Source organism: Choristoneura fumiferana, chromosome 20 (assembly GCF_025370935.1).
Source record: "Choristoneura fumiferana chromosome 20, NRCan_CFum_1, whole genome shotgun sequence".
Taxonomy (NCBI): Eukaryota; Metazoa; Arthropoda; class Insecta; order Lepidoptera; family Tortricidae; genus Choristoneura; species Choristoneura fumiferana.
The window spans coordinates 1,857-28,441 of NC_133491.1; the positions used below are offsets into that span (position 1 = coordinate 1,857).

Here is a 26,585-nt window from a genome sequence, read left to right on the forward strand (position 1 = left end):
CTTATTTCTACTACGCTACTTATGCAGCAGCACTAGCGACATCTATGTTCCACTCTCATCGAGAGACGTCACACTTTTTCGGAACCAACCGCTCAACCAGACAAGAGATGTCGCTACTAAGTAATCAAATTACTATTGGCAATTAAGATAAGCATTTACATTCAGAAAGTATAATTTGGTAAACTGTACCTAATGAAGAAGACCGTAGATGACTAATGGAACTCGTCAAAGCTAAGTAATGCTCGCTCGTCTATAAAACGATCATGATTAATATACCTAGATAAGCGACTAAGAAGGAGCTTTAAGTTAATGATTCTTTCGAACTGATCTGATGCTGAAGCCGGAAGGTAGGCAACGGAACTCTGTTATTAAACAACGTTCCTAACTAAGCCGTGTTTGGGCTTAATGGAATCGCTGTGAGATGTACTTTTGTTGCGAATCACTAAAAAAAAAAAAAGTAAGAAATAAAGAATTTTTTTAACAAAAAAGTAAAACCGACAAAAAAACAAAAAAAAACGGAAAATTGAACCGACTACAAAACCATGGAAAATATTTTTTTAGGTACCTACTAGCTCGAAGTCGGTGACTCAGCACGACCCAGCAGGATGGATTGAAACCCATAGACTGTTGGTACATAGGTGAGGTAGACCACTATTGTTCCATTCCTGCTGGCTCGTGCTGAGGCACCGACTTCGAGCTATCAGGTACCTAGAAAATATATTCAAGGGTTTTGTAGTCGGTTCCATTTTCTGTTATTTTTTTATTTAAAAAAAAATAAAAAAAAAAAGCTTTTGTAATGGCTACGGAACTATTTCTGGCGTGTTCGACACGGTCTTGGCCGTTTTTTTTTATTTTGCCCGTACGAGGCCGGGGCGGGTCGCTAGTAGGTACCATCAGCCAAATAAGTGGTCTATCAATTTTTAAACAATTTCCTATCAAATGAATATGTCGCTAAAGTCGAACTTTCAAGTTGACAGACAGTCTATTGGCATTTATTGTTTTATGACATGCAAACGATCATCAACTTTAGGGTGGTAGACCACATATTTGGCTGATGGTACCTATTGTTAATAATAAAGGTACGTGATAAGGAAAGTAAAAGAAAACTCGTTAATGTTGGTATTTTTATAATTTTATAACCCGTCATAGTTGCGGTACAAAGTTGTCAAAACAGGCACTCCGGTGCGAGCAGGAACGAGGGTCGAGGCGCGACAGGTCAGAGCCGCAGGTAGGGCGGGCGCGGGCGGTGCGCGGGGCAGGCGGGGCACGAGGGGGGCGCGGGGGGGCGGCGCGTCAGGTCGCGCTCGCTCATGCTGGGCGCGCGCGGCTTCAGCTCCGGCACGATGGCGCTGCCCTCCACGGCCAGCTGCTGCCCGCCGGCCCTGCAACACACAGCCGTCAGCGCGCGGGGGGCGGTGGGGGCGGCGCGGGGCGGGGGCGGGGGCGGCGGCTTACCGGCGCGGCGCGGCGGCGGGCAGCCAGCACTGCAGCGAGCACGCGCGCCGCACCTGCAACAACACAAGGCTGAGCTGGCTGAGGGGAGGGGGCGCGCGCGCCGCCGCCCCGCGCGTCACGCACCTTGCCGAGCGGCGCCGCTCGCCGCCGCCGCGCGACTGCTCCAACTCTGGCAGGTGCGTGTGCGAAGGCTTCTTCTTTCCCTTGCGAGTGAGCGGTGAATATTCTGGAAGGAAAAATAGACGAGCTATGAGCGCCAATTGGAACGCGAGTGCGGAACCGATGGCGGCCAGTCGTCTTACCTTCCTTCCTCACGGCGAGGCTGAGGCTGGCGCGGCGCGAGCGCGGCGCGGCGGGCGGCTGCGGTGCGGGCGCGCCGCAGCAGCGGCACCAGCACTCCGTGGTGCCCGTCTGCGATACATACACACTATACCCGGGCGATCTATTTACTACGTAGATGCGTCAATATAGCCCGTCACACGTCCAAAACTCTACATTATTGTCCCTAACTTTTTTGTGCGGGAAACGTCCTAGAGACTACCAGTAGTCTACCAGTAGTCTCTAGGACATTTTCCGCAAAAAAAGTTAGGTACTAATGTAGTCTAGGACGCGTGACCGGATAGCCGAATATAGTTACGAGTAACTTTAACTTAAAAGCGGTTTTGCATTACGTACGCTGTAATCCGATGTGCGGGGCTATGGGACTATGAAATTGGAAAATCGAAGTTCGTGTCGTTCCGTCCCTCTGACACTTAAGTATACTATTTAATACAAAAGTGAGAGAACGGTACGATACGAACTTCAATTTTCGAATTTCGGAGTAGGCCCTCTTAATACGTAAAAATACGGTATGGAGCAGTCGTGGTAACTATTTTTATGGTGATATAAATATTATAGTACTGAGACACTGAGACTGTCGGGCATGTGTTTCCACGGATTAGAATCGGATTCGAATCGGATTACTTCGTGCAAAACCGCTTTTAAACTACCTACCGATTTCGATACAATTTGGTATAACAAACTGCTAATTTATTTAGTCATGCGTCTTCGAACACATGTACTTTAAAGGTGTCTTGCAGAAAGTTGCAGTTGCAATCCTAATAAGTGCAGTGTTGTGATTTCTAATATAATTTCGAACAAAATAGGTATATTTTTTGTACATAGTCATATTTTTAAATGTTTAATGTATTGTGTTTTATTGCTTATTGTTATTAATTACTATTCCCTTATTTGTCTCATTTACAAAATATGAGTAAAAATAGGTACCTATCAAAAGTAAGTAGGTATATAAAAATTTAGTTTTATAGCAGGTACCTTTGTTGACGTGTGATACTGATGCGTCATCATCATCATCATCACTGATACGTGTTATTTCCAAATTGCTTAGGTGGGGATCGTTCTTACCTGTGTCAGTGCCTACCATACAGGGTGTTTGGTCGTCTGGTGTAGGGGTTTCTTAAGGGATGATAGGTAGGATCATTTATAACATCATTCTAAACAGTCGTTATGCTATGCCAGTATAGTTTTAGTCGCACACAATTGCACTGTATGGAAATGAGGCCTCTTTTTACCCGACTGCGAAGAAGGAAGGTTATTTTTTGAAATATCCATGAAATACCTTAATTTTTATTTAATTTTAAATTTTCTTTTTGAAATGGCTCACTACTAGAAAGAAAGCCCGTAAATCAAATAAATTTTTTAAGCAATTTGTAAGCGTAAATCACTGTTACTTTTTTTTGTAGCTACGCAAAGTCTAAAGAGGTGTTTTTAACAGTCTAGAGCAATTAGTGTAGTAGTGTGCAATTATTACAATTTATTTTGAAGAACCAAGAAGCCGTGGTGGCCTAGTGGTTTGACCTATCGCCTCTCAAGCAGAGGGTCGTGGGTTCGAACCCCGGCTCGAACCTCTGAATTTTTCTAAATTCATGTGCGGAATCGCCGGATGTGATAAACAACAAATTTACGTGGTTGAGCACTTGTCTCCAGTCAACCGTGCAATAGAAGCACAAGCTCGTATCTTCAAGAGAGAACATGGTTATGAGCACCTGTGGACTCGCGATGGGCTGGTTTTACTGAAGAAGGATGATGAATCGACCACCATTTGGGTCAAGGATATTGAAGTTTTGTCAACACTTTCAGAGAACGAACAAAGGAGCAGCAGTTACTCGCGCGTGGTGTCTTGGCACTAGTGATTCAATAGACTTGGACTACGTCTTGTATTAGTAATCTTAGTAAAAATGTTAGAAGTATTAGGGGAAAACTATACTTTAACGAGGGTCTGGCTGTTACGGGCTCTTGCTCTTCGGCCTATCTTATTTATTGGTTCCGAATATTTGAGTAGGTACTTTACTTATTTCTTTCCTTATTCTAGGTCACTGTGAAAATCTGTGAATATATTTTATCTGCTAAGAAAGGCTAGTTTGGAAACCTTTATTAATCTAGTCATTTCGCTTTCTAAAGCGATCAAAACCTTCTTCGGGATCTACTGGGTAACTTAAATATTAGAAGTATAACCCGCCCGCACCGCGCGTGGGTTTTTATGTATCAGTGTATACCTCGTCGGATCTCGTAGCGACGCTACGTCGCGGCGTGGCGTCGGTGTCGGCGCGTGTGGGCGGGGGCGCGGGGGCGCGGGGGCGCGGGGCGCGGGGGGCGCCGCAGCGCGCGGGAAGCGCAGCCGCATCTCCACGTCGGCCGGCAGCGCGGCGCGGCACGAGCCCGCCACCGTCACCGTCCAGCCGCCCGCGGCGTCCGCCCCGCGCGGGCCGGCGCCGCCGGCAGCCGCGCGCCTGCGGGGGAGCGAGGTCAGTGCGGGCGCCGCGCGCGAGGCGTCGGCTCGCACGTCGCGCCCGCCGTACCTGGTCGCGCGGGCCGCGGGCGGCGGCGGCGGGCGGCCAGCCAGCGCGGCGCCGCGCACAGCAGCGAGCTGCCGCCGCTGTCGCTGCCCGAGCTGGAGCTGCGCCGCCGGCCACCGGGGGGCGCGCGCGCTATCTCGCCCGGCGCGGGGGCGGGGTCCGCCCGCGCGCCCGAAGCTCGCCCGGGGAGACTCGCCCTTCGCTGTTTCTTAGCGACAGTTCTCTCATTCGAATTTCCATTGGAGCCTTCGAATAAATAAAACGACATTCACGTTTAAAATATTTATTCGTTTAACATTTTCGGACGAATCGACTTCGTATCTAAAGATCAGCCTTCGTTCCGTCTAGATACGTAAAAATAAATTACGTGCTCCGAATCTAAGTGCCTGACAAAAACGGTGCTAATAAATTAGGTCAGTATCAACCGCGGTCTGCGCCTCTGGATGCAGACAGAGAACAATACGTTAACGACAACACAACATTCATAAAATATGTCAACTCTCGATATAAAACAAACTGTAGTGAGCTAAGCTAAGGCACTAGCGCTGCCGAGGAAGCGTGCGGCGTGCGGGTGCGGTGCGGTGCGGCGGCGTCAGCGGCACGCGGCGCAAGCCAGCGCGATACCTGCCGCGGGGCGGGGCGGCGGCGGCGCGCGCGGGGACGTCATCGTGCTGCGCGACGCGCGCTGCGGCGCGGGGGGGACGTGGCGGCGCTGCGCGTGGGGGGGGGGGGGGCGCCCGCGCGCTCCTCGGGGATCACCTCGCACACGCGGCGCGCGCGCGGGGGGCGGGCCGCGACGCGGGCGCCGGCAGGGACGCGCGCCGCGCCGGCGGGGGCGACGCGGCCGGCGGGGACCGCGGAAGGAACTCTTCCATCGTCCTGCTCCTCGGCGCGCTCGGTCGCTGCGCCCTCTCCGGGACGGGGATAGGGATCTTGGACCTCCTGTTCCTGGTGCTCCCGTGGCGTTCGTCGGAGTTCGTCGTCTCGGGCGAGTTCTGAGACTCGTCCGCGTACTCCAGAATCTCGAGAATCTCGATGCACTTGCCGCCGTCGCGGATCTCCGATTTTTGGTAAACGCGGCGCGGCTCGCTGGCAGGCTGGGACGCGAGCCTGGTGCGCGGAGCGCCGCCGTCGTCCGCGCGGCGCGTGTGCGGCTCGGGCTCCGCGCGCGCGCGCCGCTGGATGCGCATGCAGTTGTACTCGTCCTGCACGATCTTGGCGACGAGTTCGTCGACGAGCGAGCAGACCGCGGCGCGCGCGTCTCGCTCGGCGCCGCGCAGCTGGGCCCGCAGGCGCTTGCGGCGCGCGTTCTCGACGCGCTGCTCGCGCTTGCGCTGGCGCCGCAGCAGGCGCTCGCGGATGGTGTCGGGCAGGCGCGCGGCCACCACCACGTCGCGCCGGTCGCGCTCGCAGCCGCCGTCGGCGATGCGCACGAAGAAGGCCTCGGGCGCGGGGTGGGCGCGGGCGCGGGCGCGGGGAGGGGGTGGGGCGGGCGGCGAGCCGGGCGCGGCGGGCAGCAGCGCCAGCACGTCCAGCGCGGAGCGCGCCAGGCGGCGCGGAGGCGGTGCGGGCGCGGGCGGCGCGCGCGGGGACGCGGGGTCGTCCAGGCTGTCCACGAGGCTGGTGCAGGCGGAGGGCTCCGCGTCCGAGGACGAGGTGTTGACCTCCATGGAGACGGAGTGCGGCAGCGCGGTCGGGCGCGGCACGAGCGCGGGCTCGGCGCGAGCCCAGTAGTTGCCGGCGCCGACGCCGACGGCGGGCGCGGCCACGGGCGGGGGCGGGGAGCGGCGCGAGCGCGCCAGGAACGCGTCCACGTCCGAGAGCTCGACGCGGCCGACGGCGGGCTCGCCGGGCAGCCCGGCGTTCGGGCCCAGCCGGTGCAGCTCGTCGTGGAACAGCTTCTGGATCTGCTGCAGCACGGCGCGGTTGACGCCGTCGGGCGGGTCGTCCTCGGGCGCGGCGGGTGGGGGCGACGCGTGGCGGGCTTCGCGCGGCGCCGCGTCGTCCGCGCGACACAGCTCCTCGTTGCCGAAGATGATCTGGTGGTTGGAGGTGGGGCTGAGGTGCACGATGGTGTTGACGGCGGCGTGCTGCAGGCGCACCTTGATCTCCTTCTGCAGCACGCGGCCGGCGCCGCCCACCGCCGCCGACATGCCGTCCAGCTGCTCCGACAGCGACTGCAGGCTCTCCACGAGGATGTTGGACACGTACTCGTCTATGTTGACGGGGCGCGCGGGCGCGGCGGGGCGCGGGGAGGCGGCACGCGGGGGGCAGCCGCGCCGCGGGGGGCCGCCTCCACCGTCTCCGAGACCACGATCTCGAGCACCTCGTACGGGGGAGAGCCGGCGGAGAGGACCTCGAATGGCAGGCTGGCGCACCGGTCCGCCTCGTCGTCAGCGAGGAAGAGCGGCGGGCGCGCCGCGCGCGAGGGGGCGGCGACGCGAAGCACGTGTCCGCGGCAGAGCGGTCGGCGGCGCCAGCCAGCTCGGAGTAGCGCGCGAACACGTCGCGCTGGCGGCGCGCGGGTCGCGGGGGCGGCGGGGGCGGCGGGGAGGCGGGGTCGCGCGCGCGCAGCTCGCAGCTGGAGGCGCCGAGCGAGCGCGCGACGCGCGGGGCGGGTCCCCCACAGGCGCCGCAGCAGCGCCGACTTGCGCATGTCCTCGCGCGCGCGCGCGCCGCATCCCGCGCACGCGCACGCGCACGCGCACGGGCCCGGCGCCGAGGACAGCGACGGGGACGTGGCTGCGCACCGCCCCTCGGACTCGGTGCTCTGCTGAGCCAGGCGATATCTGAAAAAAAATAGTAAGCAACATGTAAATACGAGGGCGGTCTCTTGCCGTAAATGAAATTGCATGAGTACCTAACCTATGCAAGATAACATGTTTTTGCGGGTTTGCATTGTTTTATTTGGCTTATAAATATTAAAGCAATAATTTATTGTGGTATATATTAATTAGGCATTAGGCACGGACGGGAAAAACGTAGTGTAGGGCGTCCTGAAGCACGGTGGACGGACGACCATAAGAGGGTCGCTGGCGGCGGATGGATGCGAGGGGCTGAAGACAGTGTTCTGGCGCGCCATGGAAGAGGCATGTCCAGCAGTGGACTGCTGTAGGCTGATGATGATGATGATTAAGTAGGTAGGTATCTACCATGCCCCCACCAAGTCGAGCAAAACAAAACAAAAGGCACGGCCGTACCATACTCTTGTCGAAGCCATTCAGGCTATTTTTAACCGACTTCATAAAAGGAGGAGGTTCTCAGTTCGAGTGTATGTTTTTTTTATTTTTGTTACGCGATAACTCCGCTAATTGTGGGCCGGATTTTTAAATTATTTTTTAACGTTCCGTAGTCAACTAGGAACCCTTATAGTTTCGCTATGTCTGTCCGTCTGTCTGTCCGCGGGTAAGCTCAGAGACCGTTAGTACAAGAAAACTGAAATTGACATGATCATTAAATAATTGCCAGATTAATCGGATCTCGGGCAATTCGAGTCATGGAAGAAAACCCAACGTTACAATGTACATATCAGTCACGCCGACAGTTATTAAAAAAAAGTAAATAATTTTTTATTTATTTATTTATTATTAAAGATCAAAAATACAACAAGTTACATTACAGGTCTTAGTCCTAAAGAGTAACAGGTTTTAGGGTAGGTACCTCCCATAGACGTAAAGTGGGGGTGATTTTTTTTCTCGTTTAACCCTATATTGTGGGGTATCGTTGGATAGGTCTAGTCTAGTCTAGTTGGGGGTTTGCTAAGACCGTTTTTCTAAGAAGTGATCTGTTTGCGAAATATTCAACTTTAAAGTGCAAAATTTTCATTGAAATCTAAACTGTTGGGTGGAAAAATTTGAAAAAATTCAGAATTGTACTAAAATATATCATATTTACAAGGAAAATTACAGCGGCTAAGATCGCTTGAGAATTATTAGTTGTTTAAAGGTAAATAGCAGCCTTAGGTATAAAATATACCTAAACTTGGAAGATTCAGTACACAATACGAAATCCTTAGAAAAATATTATTTGATTTTTTCGTAATGGCGGAACCCTATCCTGGGCGTGTACGACACGCTCTTGGCCGGTCTTTTTAGTTCTAAAGGACATACTTCCGTGGTGGGCCCATTGACAAAAAGTCAGGATCTGATGATGGGATCTTAGAGAAATCGAGGGCAACCCTCGAATTTTTAAAGCACACCTATAGCGATTTTGGCATTTTTAACATAAAGTCAATATTTTACAGGGAACTATAGGTCTATTTATATAAAACTAATTCCTAGCTTTAGCTAAAATGCAAAATTATTGTGAAAGACTGTTTGTTTCTAAATAAATAAAAAAAAAAAGTCAAGTATTCAGAAAGTATAATTTGGTGAACTGGACTTTGGCTACAGATGACTTAAAACTACTTAAAAGTATGAAAAAAAATATTTTTAATAAAAATAGAACCGACTTCTAAAACCATGAAAATAATTTTCTACTAGTTTGAAGTCGGTGGCTCAGCACGAGCCAGCAGGAGTGATTGAAACTCAAATATACAATAGTATGTAGGTGAGGTAGACGACTATAGTGCCACTCCTGCTGGCTCGTGCTGAGGCACCCGACTTCAAACTAGTAGAAAATTATTTTCAAGGTTTTTGAAGTCGGTTCCATTTTTTGTTAAAAAAAAATCAACATATATGTTTAACCTATGTACCTAGGTATATATGATTAAAGAGTTGATACAGCTACGCTGTTGGTTCTCCGGAAATAAATGATCTACATAAATAAATTAGGCTTTCGCTTGAGCTGTTTTACTTGACATCCTGAACCTCGCACCCCGACCGACCTTAAGACGACGGCGCGGTCTGGAGAGAGGAGGAGGGGGGGGGTGTGCTGTGCGGTTACCGTAACACTTACTTTCTCATGATGATCTCGGGCACCGAGTAGCGGCGGTGCAGCAGCGGCGGCGCGGGGACGCGGGGGACGCGGGCGGCATGGCGGCCGGCGGGCTGGCGCTGCCGGGCCGGCTGGCGGGCCGGCTGCCGGAGCGGCTGCAACAGACAGAGCTTGGCTGAGTGAGGCTGCGAGCGCGAGCGCAGTCGCCGCGGTAACTGCGTCTGCTTATACGAATGTTAATAAGCCCCGTATTGGAAATCGATGATTTATCTGCGGCGGGCGCGATCGGAATCGGAGCGAGTCGTAGAAAACATGTAAATAGCCGAGCGGCGCGGGGACGCTCGCCCGTTGAGGAAGAATAGGATAGCAAGACTTCCAATTCTCTGTGAAATAACGTAGATTTATGCATATTGCTATTGATAAGTATAACACTGATATCACTAATAAGTAGTGTAATTTACTAGTTATTATGAGTCTAATTAAAAAAAAATACCTACATGAAAAAAACAATACTTAGGGTGAATAACCAGACAAGCGTAATTTTTTGAGTCGCGAGTTGTAGTTTCGGTCGCATAATTTCTGCTGCATTCGGTTTTATACAAAAGTCCAGTTTGTGCCACACGACACGGCGACTGAAAATAAGTTGACTCATTTTGAGTCTCATCAAGCAGCAGAAATTTCGCGACCGCAAATACGCGGCTCACGACTCAAAAAATGACGCTCGTCTGGCTCACCCCGCTCACCCTAACACTGGCTCACCCCGCTCACCCTAACACTGGCTCACCCCGCTCACCCTAACACTCTGGCTCACCCCGCTCACCCTAACACTGGCAATTACAAAAGAGAGTTGTGATATTCAGGGTGTCTGGCAGATCGTGTGCCAATGATTAGGGTGGGTAGGTAAGGACACTTGCAACATATTTTAGGCCAATTTACAGTCATCCCGCCCACGGGGTTTTATTTAATGTTTAAGTTTTTGTTTTGCAAAACTCCGCCACTTTGTTTATCTAACTTTCTTTCTAAATATGGCAGCACTAAATATTTTGTTTATATCCATAATAGGTATATGCCTATTCTAATTAGGACAGCCAAAACCACCACTTAAGACAGAAACCATTTTTTGGGGAAAGTGAAAGTGATTCTAAACATGAGGTATTTTCCGCGGTATCGCGATATACGAATTATTTGCAGACAAAGTTGCGGGCAACGGCTAGCTTTCATTTATAATTATACCATGCTATTGCCAAATCAGTCTCTCGTTAAGTAAAATTCTGCAAGCCGAAATTTACTTACCCGGAGCTTCGAGTCAAGGGCTGATTTGGCCACAGTCGGTACAGCACCTGATGCAGTTCACGCTTCACGCCAGTCATTCCAACCAGTCTCGATCAACTCATTGCTAAGACTTTAAAACGAATCACCTTTTGCACTACACTCAGCCCTCATAAGTTCTTAAATATATTACCCATGTAGGTATGTATAAATAGGTAATTACATATACCTAAATACTCGCAAAAATTAACTTTTTAAATTGTAAATTAACCGCAGGATATTATCAAGATATTGAAGGCACCGAGCCAAGATTGAGTCGGACTGTTTGGGTGGCGCTGGCGGCGGCGGTGGCAGGCTGGCGGCGCGGCTGCTGGCGAGCAACTGGCGAGACACCGCGGCGGCGCGCGCGCGACGCGGCGCTTCATTAACTGATGATAATGACCGCTGCAACTCTCGCTATCAGAGCTGTGCTATCGCCCTATCTCGTGTTTACTTAACACAACACTAAAGGATCGTTTCAGAATTTATTTACCCACTAAATGGTGCGATAAAAGTAATGAAATGACAGCGGAAAAAAAACGGCAACTAGTTACTTATAAGTAAACAACTATAAGTAAAATGTGACGTGTTATTATCACGTGTGCAAATTATGGCAATGGATTGATTTGATACGGAAGCGAGTGAAGCGCGCGCGCGGGCCGCCGCGCGCATGTGGGTCAAGCGGCGGCGCGGGCGCGCGCGCAAGCGGCGCGGGCGCGGCTGCCCCAGGACAGAGCACCATGCAGCGGGACCACGGAGGAATAAAAACAAGTGGAAGTGCTATGTAGGTGCAGCGGTGAGTGGGACTCAACCACCTCTCTACATATTATTATGGTATTGTTCTGTGCCAGATAGTCGTAACTACTATACCTACGAGCAGGTAGAACGTATGTTAGGCATAAGGTTTTGTGGGTATTCGGTGAGCTTTTGTGGTCGGACGTCATCTCAATTGGCAAGCTCCACTCATTGAATAACAAAGCAAAGCATGTGTAATTAAAATTATACAATTGTATCACTCGAAAATAATTTTCGAATGCGGTCAAGTTATGCGCTGAATTCGTACGTTCGTACAAGTGTCAATGACAAGAAGCGCCCCGGGTAGACCGAAGAAACTACAGCCCTCTGGCGAGCCTCATACTTGCACGTTGTACCTATATGTGTGTGATATTCATAGATAGTATTGTGCGCTTTTCAAGTTAGTGTTTGCTTTGCTAAATTCTACCCTGCTTTCAAGCCCCGCCCAAACAACAGTCATGGTCATATGGAGTTGAGTGCTTCGGAGATGGAGGTCGAAGGGGATGAGCAAGGGGAGCACTCACTGGCGGCGAGGACGCGGGGGCGGCGCGGGGGGCGCGGGGGGCGCGGGGGGCGCGGGGGGCGCGGGGGGCGCGGGGGGCGGCGGCCAGGCGGCGCGCACGCAGCACGACGACAGCGACGCGTCGCGGCAGGAGAAGAGGCAGCCTGCGACACAAACAACTTCTACTTGTACTAAATATTGCTTATTCTGCGCTTCCACACACTCCACGCTTGGTCATCACACCTTAGTACTTTATCTACCACTAGGACAAAGAAAAATTATACCTCGTTGAGTCTCTTGTCGGGTTCTTCTCATCATAAGTTTTTTCCGAACCGGTGGTAGATTTTTTATTAACATCATAATAATTAATAAGTGATTTTTATTTTAATTTAGCCTAAATTGAATAAAGATAGGTACTTTAAAGTGTGCTTTAACATAAACAAAAGAAAGTCAGATCGTTTCAAGTCAACATCGCCCAAATGGTAAAACGAACAATTGTTTATCATTCATTAATGCAGCAGTTTGCGTTTTCCCTAAAAACCATTCCTACATCGTGATTGAGTCTCAGCTGATTGTGTCATTATCATTAACATACTATTCTTAGCAGTAATTACTTTAAGAAACGTTAACCCCTCTGACGCAGCTGCACCGCACTGTAGCACGGCGACGATGACACATGGTGTGCATGCGATAGTGTCAGTCAACACGAGAATAGCACTCCCGGAGCGGAGAGTCAAGGCGCGCCCGCGCCCGCGCCCGCGCACGCCGCCGGTATGCAAAAAGACTAGCGCAGCGGGTCGCGGTCGCGTCGCGGCCAACCGCCTTACGAGTATCCCTAAAATAAACATGTCCAAGTATTTAGCCGAATGCCGTGTGCGAGCAGCGCCGCGGGGTCAGCGACCGCGATCGATACGCTGAAAGAACTACCCGCCTGTAGTTGTAGACGGGCGGCCACCGGCCGGCCGTGAAATTGACGAAACGACCGCGTGCCGGTGCCGGTGCTGGAGCCGGTGCCGGCGGCGGCGCTCCAGCTCCGGCAGCCGACGCAGCGCGGCTGCTGGGACTGCTGTCCTACGGTTGGGATGATGACAACTAATGAGAAGTCTGCTGAAGTCTTGAATTGAACTACTTTTGGAGCCTGTTCCACATCATTGTCTGTCAAGCTTCTGGCAATATCTGAGATGCCGTCTCTGTTTGTATTGTTTGCATAACAAACTATCAGCTCTGTCTATCACATGAAATATGAGGAAGTTATAAGAGAGTAATGAAAAAAATACTATATGCTCATTTATACAAAAATACTTACTTATACCTATCTCTATTTACGGTATTCGACTTCACGTAATCATGTATTTTTTCAATGTGTCGAGTACTATGGTTATAGTTGGTGGTATATGTATATGGTATGGTTGTGGTTGGCTGTGTGGAGTAGGATGGTTCTTTACAATAATTTTGTTCTGCTACCTATATAAAAAATCATTAGCATTGATTGAAGCAAGATGCGTCATCGCCGCGAGGGGCGGCGCGGCGGAGCATGTTCGGGCTCGATATCTACTCGTCAGTCGTAACCGCTTCACTTGTTATCGCGCGTCATAAGCTCGCGGCGCGGGAATGAGTCCCCGCCCCCGCCCCCGCCGCCGCGCAGCCCGCTCACTGATCAGTCAGGGCCCAACAGGGCTACTACGAAACTCGAAACTCGAATTTCGTATCATACCGTCCCTCTCGCTCTTGTATTATAGTACATTGGGTCTTAAAAGCCCTTAGTCGATTAATATATGTTATTCATCACATTGACATCCCTGTATTTTTATTATTATTATTTTTTGTATTTTTTTTCTTTCATTGTATAATATAGTTTTTAAGAAATATATTTTTATTTGAAAATCACAAAATATACATAGATCAATTGATAGAAAAAAAAAATAACCTAAACTTTAACGTTTTTAAGTATTTTATTTGTAATTATATTATTATGAAAAAATGACTTTCTGCCAAGTTTCTTGCGGCGCATTCTTCTTGGCAATGATGGTCTTTCCGAAAGCGCTGGTAGTTTCAAAAAATGACGTGTAAAAGTGCCCATTGCGGCCTATTTACTGAATAAATCATTTGAAATTTGAAATTTGAATTTGCGAGTAAAATATTATATTTCTAAAAGAAAAAAATATAATTGTACCAAATATTGGCGCTACCTTAGGCTGCGCTCTTGGCATAATAGGTAGAGTTCAAGGTAGAGTAGAGCTATGAGCTACCTACGAGTATGCCGCCTATGACATAAAGTGTATTTCTGTAAATAATGTCTGAGACCGGTAAAGGCCACACTAATATCTGATTGGAATGTTGTATTTGACTGGCTTTTATTTTACTAGTATCACTTGTCCCGGTGTTTGATAACTTTGCTAACTTTATTGTCATTCAAACTACTTATATACGTATTACATCCCATGTATCTAAAACTTAAATCAATCCAACCTAGACACTTACGTATATAGTAGAAGTGAGTCAAATTTGGCCTGTTAAATAAGATTTCATTACCGACGGACAAATACCGGGACAAGTGAAACTAGTAAAGTAAAAGCCTGTCAAATACAACATGGCTCGTACTGAGACTGGGGCACCGAGTTCAAACTAGTAGTAAAACATTTTCAAGTTTTTTGTAGTCTATTTTTGTTGAAAATATGTTCTTGGCGTTGTTTTAATTTTTCCAAAATAAATAAATGAGCTGTGATGGCGGCGGCGTATTAGGGCCGGTCTGTGATGGTCCTGCGCTGCTGGCGGCGGTCACGCGCGGCGCCGGCGCGGCCTCGCAGCCGCCAGCGGCCAGAGATGGTCGCGCGCAGCAACACCACGCCCGGCCCTGACACGCGACTCGCGCCCCTGTGCGCGCGCGCCGAGGGGCGGAAGTCGCGTGCGCCGCGCTATCGCCGCGATCGCCTCGGCTAGCCGCGGCTGATCGGTTCCGCATTCGATTCGCTGTTATTTTTTAATTGAACGGCTGATGCAACGGATATCGAGCTACAACTATTTGTTCTATCACTTTATTGTAGCATTGTACGAGTAGGTAATAAAAGAGGAATAAAACATGAGTAGATGCCGTAAAACGGTCGGCAGCTTCGCGTCGTCGCGCGTGCTACTTCATAAAATGAAATTGTTGCACATGTGTCCGGCATTCAAGGAAATTGTAATATTCAAAAGTTTCACAAATTTTTAAAGTAAAACTTATCACTTACTTATCTTATTAGTGCTGCTGGCATAAGTAGCGTAGTAGAAATAAGCAACCTGAGATATGTATGCGTAGGAAAAATTCGCGTCTAAATTCCTGTCCAGCGGTGGTGTAGGGGTTAAAGCACGCAGCACGGATTGCTGAAGACCTGGGTTCGATTCCCAGCGCTGGTCTCTTTTTCTGGTTTTTCTGTGCATCCATGTCTCAGTTTGTATTTTCGATATGGTTTCACGGGATACCCGTAAAAGTAACAAATTTGGAGTTGAAATAAAAAAAATACAAAAAGACTCCAAATAACCAATCATAATTTGATTGCTTAGTAGCGACATCTCTTGTCTGGGTGAGCGGTTGGTTCCGATAGAATGTGACGTCTCTCGTTGAGAGCGAAAAACATAGATGTCGCTAGTGCTGCTGCATAAGTAGCGTAGTAGTATAAATAAATAATCCTAATAGATAAAAGGGACATGATGTAATATTAATTGATTAAGAATTTCATAAAGTAAGTCAGTTTAATGTGATTGTGATATTTAGCTACAAGATAAAATTTATTAATTATATAAAAGCTGCCCTCTTGTATAAATATTGCTGTGCCCAACAGGGTCCATGATGATCACATAATCTCTTTGTAACATCTGTAACCATACATTGTGGAAAGCAATAAAATATTGAGTATTGAGTATAGAAATAAGCAACCTGAGATATGTATGCGTAGGAAAAATTCGTGTCTAAATTCCTGTCCAGCGGTGGTGTAGGGGTTAAAGCACGCAGCACGGATTGCTGAGGACCTGGGTTCGATTCCCAGCGCTGGTCTCTTTTTCTGTTTTTCTGTGCATCCATGTCTCAGTTTGTATTTTCGATATGGTTTCACGGGATACCCGTAAAAGTAACAAATTTGGAGTTGAAATAAAAAAAAAATACAAAAAGACTCCAAATAACCAATCATAAAACTTATCAATTGTATGGATAAATAAGCTATGTTAAAAAAATATACTGAGCGGCAAAAAATCTGGCCCTCAAATAAATATATTAATAGGTAATGTTTTATGCAGAGTGGGCCAAATTTTATGCAGCTGTGTATATCAACAAATATAACATCTTGCGTCTGACTTAGCTAGAGTACCGCGCGCGACATATACCTACCCTACCTTACTCCCTGCTAATGGCGCAGAGTATCCCTAGGCAAGCCCACTACACTCAAAAACCTGAATACCTACCTCCTTCAACCCACTACCGGGCTGTCCTATAGTCATTGACCCAAATAAGCATGCGGCGCTTTACGTGCGCTTTAAGTGCGTCCTCACCCGTCGCTCACCATCAGCCGCCCGCTGAGGACGCCGCTGCGTAACGCTGCCGGTCTACACCTTGCCTTATCTTGATTACTATAAATCAACGCGGTCTACTAGATTTTTTTAGTCTCAGCGTTCAACACATTTTAGTTGCTCACATTGTCCTTGGTATTCGCCACTGACTGCTGAAGACTTAGTGAAGTTGACTTGAAGTTTAGACTAGCAAGAAAAATCTTACAAGTTGCATTACATTGCGAGGCCGTAAAGCCAACGAGTTTGCTGTAGTCAATCGAGCGCCGCAATGTAATGCAACTTGCACGATGATTAATTTATATTCATGGAGAGTGTCGCAAGAGACGCTTCAAATTTAAGTCCCAAGCTGGAAATACGATTTGGACTCCGCCAGTGGCCGAAGGGCTTGCACGACGGTTTTTATTGATAAATTGCTATGTGTCATGTGGCTTGATGCGACGTAAGTAATAGCCGCAACGATTACGGCGCGTTACGCAGCGGAAGCGCCAGCGAGGGCCGCCGCCCCGCCGCGGAGCGCCCCGCTCCCGCCCGGCTGGCGCAGAGGCTTGTGACGGGTGATTACAATATCTACTAAGTGTGCTTATCTAATTCAAAAATCGAAATATTTGTGCTGTAGGTAGGTCGTAGAGGCTCTTTTATATGTCACATTTGAAAAACCAGTGCTTTGGGAATGACCATCATTGCCAAGAAAAACGCGCCAAGAGAAACTTGGCAGAAAGTCATTTTTCGAATCAAATTTCATCGGAAGCACACCACAGACCCTCTTAAATATTAGCTAAGTCACTTATTTTTTACGTAGATGGTATCCGTGTTATAATTTTAGTCAGCGGCAAGGTCGAGGGGCTGCCACGCGCGCCGCGGGCCGCAGCGACACTGCGGTTTCAGTGCGCTCTACCTGCCCAAGTGTTTCTGCTACTTCTCACAAATCTAATAAATGTTCATTAGACTATGAGAATTTTTTTAATTGGCATCGTTTAGACTATTGAATTAGAAATCATGCGTGGTTGACGTGAACGCTCTGAGACGCCAAGTTTACCTACGATTACATATCAAAATATCAAATGAAACTACCAGTTTTCTTTCCTCATCATCCCAATATACCACATACAGTAAATCTCTTTTTATGTGCTAAACTGAACCTGTATTTATGTAATATTGATGAATAACGCAAATGCAGACTTGTCTTATCCTGGATTCTATCGGCAGCTCCATGCGCTGTTTGAACGTACTCCATGCGCTATTTGTCGAACTGTAAACTCTATCTTTGTATATTCTATAACTTTTTTGCTGACCAATTAACCCTTGAGGAAGGAGTTCCGTCCTACGGACACGATCCTGGCCAATCTACCAAGATGGCATTGCCAGATTATTGTATTGTCACTTGATTTACATAAGTATGCCAAAATTCAAGTTAATTTGACCTCAGAAAGTGCGTCAAATTTAGCTTCTCTAAGATTTGACCCAAATAAATACATAAACAAACAGGGCAAGCTAAACAAAATTAAACTAATCTGTGCCTATTTTTATTATATTTATGCATAAAGAATAAGAACTTAATCATAAATAAATTCATAAATATCATAATGTCACTTATACTTTTAAATTAGGTTAGTATTAAGAAAACTGATCCGCACTGGGCCCGCGTGGGAACTACGGCCCAAGCCCTCTTGTTCTGAGAGGAGGCCTGTGCCCAGCAGTGGGACGTATATAGGCTGGGATGATGATGATGTTAGTATACATATTGAACAAGTGGTATATTTAACTATGGAGATAAATCTAGATTTTTGCAATCCCAGTAGTTAATATTATAAATGCGAAAGTTTGTAGGTAAGTCTGTTTGGTTTGTTTGTTAGACTTCATCACGTCTAAACCATTGAACCGATTTAGATGAAATTTGGTACGGTATACACATAGTTTGGGTCCCGGTGAAGGACATGGATAGTTTTATCCTGGTAAATTGCAATGTTCCTGCGGGATAGCCGATAAACGAATTCTATGCGGACGGAGTCGCGGGTAACGGCTAGTTAATGAACTATTTCTCAGTGTAATAACATTTTTGGGGCAGATTGTGTATCTACTTAAATTTCAGATGGGGTGAACGTTTGTTTGATCTTGTAAAATCTCACAGTTGATAATAATATTGCCAATTACTTATTTAGTGAAATCAAACGCAGAGTAGAAATTCCCAGCCTGTTGAGATTACCCTTGAAGCCGACAAAAATTTCTTCTTTATCTCTTTTATCCGTGCCGTGGTGGCATAGTGGGTTGACCTATCGCCTCTCAAGCTGAGGGTCATGGGTTCAAACCCCGGCTCGCACCTCTGAGTTTTTCGAAATTTCATGTGCGGAATTACATTTGAAATTTACCACGAGCTTTGCGGTGAAGGAAAACATCGTGAGGAAACCCGCACAAACCTGCGAAGCGATTCAATGGTGTGTGTGAAGTTCCCAATCCGCACTGGGCCCGCGTGGGAACTATGGCCCTAGCCCTCTTGTTCTGAGAGGAGGCCTGTGCCCAGCAGTGGGACGTATATAGGCTGGGATGATGATGATGATCTCTTTTTATAAGAAGGAACGCAACGTACGAAATGCATGTGGTACCCCATCCCGTTACTTCGTATGTGCGAGTAGACACCCTCTATTAATCTGGTGATCTTTCAAAGTTACGTCTATGATTTAAAAAGTCAGTTTTACCATACGTCTGGATCGTTCATCCACCATTACCTCTCATATTTCGTTTTCTAGAATTTTTTTACCGTACAACGGCAAAAACTACTAGACACTGGCAAAATTGTCCTCCGATGGACAGAGCCATATTTGTTTAAAGAAACAACAACCATACGTCTGCTACCATAAAGGTAGAACGTAGTGCTTGAAGGAAGACAAAGACAGTTTCTGACTCTACCAAATCAAAATAAAGTTCATAATCATAATCTCATACCCGAAGTGGGAGTACACGGATGGAATACTGATCGTTTCGCAGTAAACTTCAACAAAAAGACGATAGGCAATTTACATAAAAAGTGTATTGTAACATACGTAACGTACCCCTTCCCTTACACAGTAAGTTTCAACAGGGATACAGTTCAGTTTAAAGACGGTGTGGTTGAACAACCCTGAAACTAAAACATTTACACGGCGGCCGGCGGCCTGCGGCGCTGGATCAATACCAGCAGCGCCCGCCAGCAGCCGCCGGGCACCGGGCACCGGGCACCCACCTGCAGCGGCGCTCAGCGGGACGGCGAGGACGCGCCACCAATTCCAATTTCAGCGTGAAATCCCCACAAATATCCACTTTGGAACTTCTCCAAATGCAATATTCACGTCACGTTCGCCGACGAATTCTTCCAGTAACACTAGACAGTGTATTTTGCGAGAATACGTTTGTTGTGTTTGTTTCGCTCGAGTCAGTTCAGCCCGAGTGGGGCTCTAACTGTCGTGCGGTGACGTGCGGCGCGCGCGGCGGCCGGCGGAGACTGCCCGCGCCGCCAACCCCGTCACACGCATATGCCACCACGGCCCGAGCCGATGGCGACCCACATTTTTTTCCGCGAAAATTTAGCGAATCCATCTTCGCCCGTGTCTCCGAATGCCGGCGCTGCTCGTCTAATTGCGGCGGCGAGCCTGTCGGGTTCACTTGTTTCTGCCGTGACGCACACTCTACATGGAAGCGGAAGCGCCGGGTCGAGGGGCACCGGAAGTGGCGCGTCGCCCAAGACCGGGCCTCGCTGCATGCTCCGCGATGGGCCGAGCGGGGCGGCGCAAGGCGAGCGGCGCGGCGGCCTCGCTCGCGGCCCGCGCCCCGCGGCCGGCGGCGTGCGCTACTCGGACTTGAGCAAAGAGCGCGCTTAATGTTTCACTTTGGATTATCTTGGGTAGACTTTTACGATGCAATAATGTTTTGCGATGAAGGTTAAGCTAATAAGCTGGGAATAGCGCTGCTGCAGCCGGAGCGACGGGTGAGGGGGTGGTGGGACGGTGCGGGTGTCAGGGGCGCCTCCGAAACCTAAATATAGCCGTGACTCGCCGTGACCTACGAGCTGCTTATATGGGCGTGAGGCGTCGCAGCCGCGGTCGCGGTCGCGCTGCGTCACGCTGCTACTTCACCCTGCTTTAGTGCTTCAAAAGCTTTTGAACTGTCGGTGTAGAGCGACGACTTAGCCTTTTTCCATTGATTCGAAATATATATACTTGACATTGTAAGAAATGTTGCAATTAAATAAATACATTTATTACTTATTACTTAGATTACTTAAGTTAAAAGATTACTAAAGTGTGTCTTGAATAACTTTGTGTCAGCTGTGAAAAAATTCAAGTCAATCCAACTACTGGAAGTTGGTCGAATTTAACTTAACTTGCAAGATTTGGTTACAGACAGATAGACAGACAGACAACGGGACAGGTGAAACTAAATAAAAGCTTGTAAAAAGTAACTGTTGCAACCAACTTCATCCGCGACCGCGCGAACTTTGGCGCTTTCTGGAAGTAAAAGTACTTGGTCTATGCATGTTCATCAGGAATAGTGTAGCTTTTTCATGAAGTACCTAGATACATATTTTGTTTAGGTACTCGTAACATAGTTACAAAGTTGAACTCTTAGTGTAGGCACATACCATGCAGTTACAGGGTGCTCTATCCTTAAAGTCGTATGTATAAAGTTTATGACCCGATTACACGCTTTGATTATGACGGCAATAAGTAATTTATTTATTTAATACCTAATACAGAAGCCTCTACAACCATATAAAAGCTGATCTATCCCAATTTGAGAAGATAATTTGAGACGAACCGTTTTTACAATAAAAAAATAGATCCTTAAAACTAAATTAAATTACATCTAGAAATGGCCCACGTGGTATTGTGTCTAAAAGGCTGGCAGCGTTTCCCTCGTTGAATAGCTAAATGCTGATTCTTTGAACTTAGTTACATAAAGATACTCAATATGCGACCAGCCGTATTGATTTAATGCCGAGTTCACCTCTTCAATTACCAGGAAATGTACAGATCGGAAGACGGAAGCAGTCCTGGCAATCGGTGTCCAATGTCAATCTCGTTTACTATAATATGCACCTCGATGCATCTCCGCATCGCATTATGCAATAAAGCTGACATAGATGCCTTCCATGTGTATAAATATGTTGTTAATCTGAATGCGCGGAAACCCGAGACGCGCGAATTGTAGTGAAACCCGTTTCTTTGTGGGGAGTCGCCGAGCAGAGCGGCGCGCGGCGCGGGGCCGCCGTCTTCCCTCCCGGCGCTTCTGTCTGGGCTACGTTGAATACATACTGGGGTTTCGGCTGCATAGGCCTGTTATCACAAGCTGTGTCTGGTCATCACACGAGTAAGGGCTTAGGCAATCGAGTTATGACGTCACGCCATTGGGATCTGTCACATATTTGATTTGAATGGTTTCTTAGTTACAGTTGTTGATGACTTGGACTGTCATTCTAAATATATGTTTATCCTAATAAGGAGATGTACATTTTATTAATTTAATTACTTAACAGGATCCATCTTGAGATCACTCATCCTGCCTTATATAATATTATCTATAAATGCGAAAGTATATAAGTAGGTAAGTAACTAGTGTAGTAACTGTGGCTGCGGGTGTTTCTTACTCTTCGCCTGAGCTCTTCGCGGTAAAACGCCAGGATGGATTATGTGGCGGATAGTGGCCAAACAGTGCCAGGGGCAAGTCAATAGTTCAGATGATATTAGAAACGCGAGCAAAAAACGGATCGATTCGTGTGATGCTCGTCGTGAAAGGTAATGATAATGAAGAGAATGTTACTCCTTTGAAAAAGTAAGTACTCCTGTTTTCCGTAATGCTCACTACATACATTGTGGTGTGTTGTATTGTACCTAAATGACGTCGTTGGCAGGAGCCATATTCTGAAATTAGTTGTCAAATTCCGAGACGAAGCGCCTACCTTTGATGGTTCTCTGCATGAGGTGCGTGAGCGTGCGGCGCAGCGCGCTGGCGCGGGCGCGGCGGCGCGGCTTGCGCACGCCGGGCGGCGCGCGGCGCGGGCGCGGCCGGCGCGGCGACGGGCGGCGCGCGGCGACCGGCAGCGGTGAGGCGGCTCCGGGGACGGGGACGGGGACGGCTCCCACGCGCCCTCCGGCTCCGTGAGCCGCGGCAGCTCGATGGGCGGCAGCGAGAAGCGCTCCGGCGGCAGCCCCCACGGCGGCCACGCGTCGGCGGACGCGGACGCGGGCGCGGGCGCGGGCGCTGGCGGCGCGGGCAGCCGCAGCGGAGGCAGCAACGCGTGGTACGGCAGCACGCGGCGCGGCGCCTCGTGCGAGCTGGCGCTGGAGCCGCGCCACGCCTCGCTGGACAGCAGCGAGGACGAGAGCGTGTCGCGGCGGCGGCGCGCGTCGGCGGGCGGCGCGGCGCGGGCCAGGCGGCGGGCCAGCCGGCGGGCCAGCCGGAGGGGAGGGCCAGCCGGCCGCCATGTGCGCGGGGCACGGTGACGCGCGCGGCGGCTCGGCCGCCAGCACGCCCAGCGGCTGCGAGAAGTAGAACAGGCACAGCGGCCGGCCCTGCACGCACACACACGCATACGCATACACACATATGTACAGTAGGTAGGTAAAGTTAAACATCTATATATATAAAAGAAGAAAACTGACTGACTGACTGACTGACTGACTGACTGACTGACTTATAGATCAACGCACAGCCCAAACCGCTGGGGCTAGAAACTTGAAATTTGGAATATATATCCTTAATAGATGTAGACGCGCACTAAGAAAAGGATTTTCGAAATTCCCACGGATAGGGAAATATCTAATTTTTTTCGCTTCTCTGTTTGTAGTCGAATCTCCGAAACTATTGAGCCGATTTAAAAATTCTTTCACCGTTAGTAAGCTACACTATCCTTGATTGACATAGGTTACTTTTATCCGGGATAATGCAAAATTTCCGCGGGATAGAAATATAAATTAATTCAATTTCGGAGCTAATTTAAAAAATTCTTACATATTATGTGATATGACTATCACCAAATAACAAAGGCTACTTTTCTTCGGGAAATTACAAAATTCCATGGGATAGAAAAAACTGAATGCAACTTCGGGATGATTTAAAAATTCTTTCACCAATAGAAAGCTACACTATTTCTTATTAGTTAGACTACTCTTCTTCGGGAAAATGCAAAATTCCCGCGGGATAGAAATAAGTGAATTCAACTTCGGGTCTGATTTTAAAACGTTCTTTCACAAAAGTAAGCTACAGTATTCCTGATTGACATAGGATAATCCGGGAAAATCGAAAATTCCCGCGGATAGAAATAAGTAAATTCAACTTTGGCTTTTAAAAAATCTTTCATATGATATAATTGACTATCCTCGATTGACATAGGCCACTTTTTTTCGGAAAATCCAAAATTCCCAGGATAGAAAAAAACTGAATTCAACTTCAGAACTGATTTTAAAAATTCTTCCACTAAATATAAAGCTGCACTATTGCTGATTGTATAATAGATTACTCTTCTTGGGAAAATGCAAAATTCCCGCAGGATAGGTAGAAGTAAGTAAGACAATCCAAATTCGGAGCTGATTTTAAAAATTCTTTCACTAATAGTAATCTGCAGTATCTCTGATTGACATAGGCTGCTTTTCTACAGAAGAATGCAAAATTCCCGCAGGATCGACATAAGTATTAATTCATCATTGGGGTTGATTAAAAAGATATTTTTACCAATTGGGAGCTACATTATCCCTGATTGGCATACGCTACTTTTTTCCGGGAAAACGTAAAATTCCCGCGGGATAGCAAAAGTGATTTCAACTTCAGGGTTGATTTATTTATAATTCTATACCTAACTCTACCTGAACAGTACCATGACTGGCTGACTGACAGACAACGCATAGCCAAAACTACTGGTGCTAGAGACTTGAAATTGGCATAGATGGACCTAAAGTAATACAGAGGTGCACTAGGGAAAGACTAGCACTTAGAAAATCCCATGGAATAGGAAAATATCTCAACTTTGTTTGTTTTTTTGTTTGTTGGGGTAATCTCTGAAACTACTGAGCTGATTTAAATAATTCTATTACCAATAGAAAGCTACAATATCCCTGATGGACAGACTTCTTTTTTTTTAAATGCAAAATTTCCGCAGAATAAAAATAAGTGAATTCTATTTCGGGGCAGATTTTCAAAATTCTTTCTATAATAGAAAGCTACAATATGTCTCTCACCGACAATTAAGAATATTAAAATAGATCATAACAGTAATTCATGTCCGCGGGACTTACAATTTCTCGAGATACAATCCTATATCGTGTAGGAAGTCGCCGGCAAAGAAACGCGTAGTACTTTAACGTCTTTAACGTTTCAGCGAAACACGGTTTCAGAGTTGGTACGAATTATGAACGATTAATTACGTACCTATGTAGGTTGATTTTTAAATTCAAATTGTGTACCATCTGTCTAAAACAACGTCTTACTGTATGTAATTATTTCCATGTAAATCCTCCGAAAAATCAATCAAAACACGAAAAAGGATCGCAGAAAGTAAATGTATGTTAATTGTTACCTCAAATTTAACGCGAGCGAAGCCGCGGGCAAAGCTAGTTGAATATAAATTCTGCAGAACGACAGCGAATCGCCGCTTTCGGCAGCTTTTTTGACTGGTCCAAAAAAGAAAAAAGCGCACCGAGCGACCTAGTTAATAAATGTGTGCTATAGAATGGAAGCTCCATCTTATCTTAATAGGCTAATACAGAAAAAAGTTAAGAATTGTATTTAGATGATAATTATAAGTGTTTAAGGTCTCATTTGTTACCTCCACAAATAAGCACTATCTATCTAAATAAAAAATAAATAAAAAAAAAATCTTTTAAATAGCCTACTTAAGTATCTATTGACTTATCTTGTCTCCTTCAGCCTTTAACTTCTTATACAACATAACTCTATATCAACGTAAATCACCCATTTCTAAAAGGTTTGTTTTGGTCACAAAAATTTAGAAACTAAAGTGATGTATAAGAACCGTAGCGTTTCAACTATTTATCTACTTAATCCTATTAAGGGTAATTTCTTATTTTAGTGTACTGTACGAAACCTAAAAGCACCTGAGCACTTGATTTACGGAATTGACGATACGGTCGTGTTCTGGTAGGTTTTTTGAGCACCTTAACTGGTCCAATATTTATGATGTCGAGTTATTATTAGCTGTTTAATAGGTATAGATGTCAAACCTTCACATCGTCAGTGGAGGTGGAGGCGTCTGATCTGCCATTCATCCTGGTGGGGCCGCGCTGGCAGCCGCTGCGGCCTGCGACGCAGCCATCCGCCGCTGCGCCTGCTGCCCGCGCGCGGCAAACGCGCTCGGGGAGGCTGGTGGAGCGCACACACTTCACTACTCACCGACACCTGGGCCTTAGCCGCCTTAGATATTCTACAACACCCCTTTATTGTACCGTACAGTCGGGAGCACAGACAGCGCCGCGCGTCCCGGACCACGCTGGGACAGCACTGGCGGCCCGCGTGCCGTGGTGCCGTGCCGTGCTATCGATACGAGTAACGCAGTGTCGACGTCGACTCTAATGTTTACAACATGCAGGCGTAGTAACTGACACCCGACCCTTTTTGGTATCCTGCCGTGTCACCAAGTAACATAGTTTTAGTGCTAGTTTTAGTCTTAGTTTTAGGTGGTACCTACTTATGGAGCCAAAATAAACCTTTCTTTCTTTCTTTTCCTTCAATAGCAACTACACAGCAAAACATTAGTAGTGACGTAGTGACATGGACTTGAAAGTTGTATTTATGGCACAACTACAAAAAATAGTCAACAAACTATGGAAACTAAAATCTCTGCTATTGCGGTACTCCAGGCGCTAAGATTGCTTGATTCCCGTAGGTGGGCATTTCTATCTATCGTTATATCCTGAGTTTATCTCTCCGATATCAACAAAATTTGGAAGCTCAGTCCATGATTCCGTCCGAGCTGTAAAAACAGAGTCTCCAGATGTGTCCCCAAAATATTGTATGGATGTGTCCGTTTTGTTACGAAAAATATAGGTAAAATTCGTAACAAAACGGACACATCCATACAATATTTTGGGGACACATCTGGAGACTCTGTTTCTTCTGCTCAGAATCATGGACTGAGTCTACCTCTCAAATCTTGTTGAAATCGGTGAGAGAAACACAGGGTACAACAGGTTATCGATAGGTCTGTCCGGGCGGCGGGCAGCCCTGCGGCGGCGCGGCGGCGCGCGGCGCCGCACGGGCGGGCGCGGCGCGCG

General features: G+C 47.7%; 2 protein-coding genes across 2 annotated transcripts; both read right to left on the reverse strand.

The window, feature by feature from the left end:
* Window positions 1-1,153: 1,153 nt before the first annotated feature.
* LOC141439354 (uncharacterized) lies at window positions 1,154-4,977 on the reverse strand. The gene is made up of 6 exons (XM_074103641.1): window positions 4,935-4,977; window positions 4,309-4,556; window positions 4,011-4,244; window positions 1,758-1,866; window positions 1,456-1,681; window positions 1,154-1,382 (listed from the first exon to the last, which is right to left on the reverse strand). The coding sequence occupies exons 1-6, from the start codon at window positions 4,975-4,977 to the stop codon at window positions 1,217-1,219; spliced, it is 1,026 nt and encodes a 341-aa protein (XP_073959742.1). The 3' UTR covers window positions 1,154-1,216.
* Window positions 4,978-5,065: 88 nt separating this feature from the next.
* LOC141439355 (uncharacterized) lies at window positions 5,066-10,555 on the reverse strand. The gene is given in 4 exon segments (XM_074103642.1): window positions 5,066-6,534; window positions 6,537-7,099; window positions 9,207-9,406; window positions 10,526-10,555. Coding segments are annotated over 4 exon segments (2,262 nt in total).
* Window positions 10,556-26,585: the final 16,030 nt, after the last annotated feature.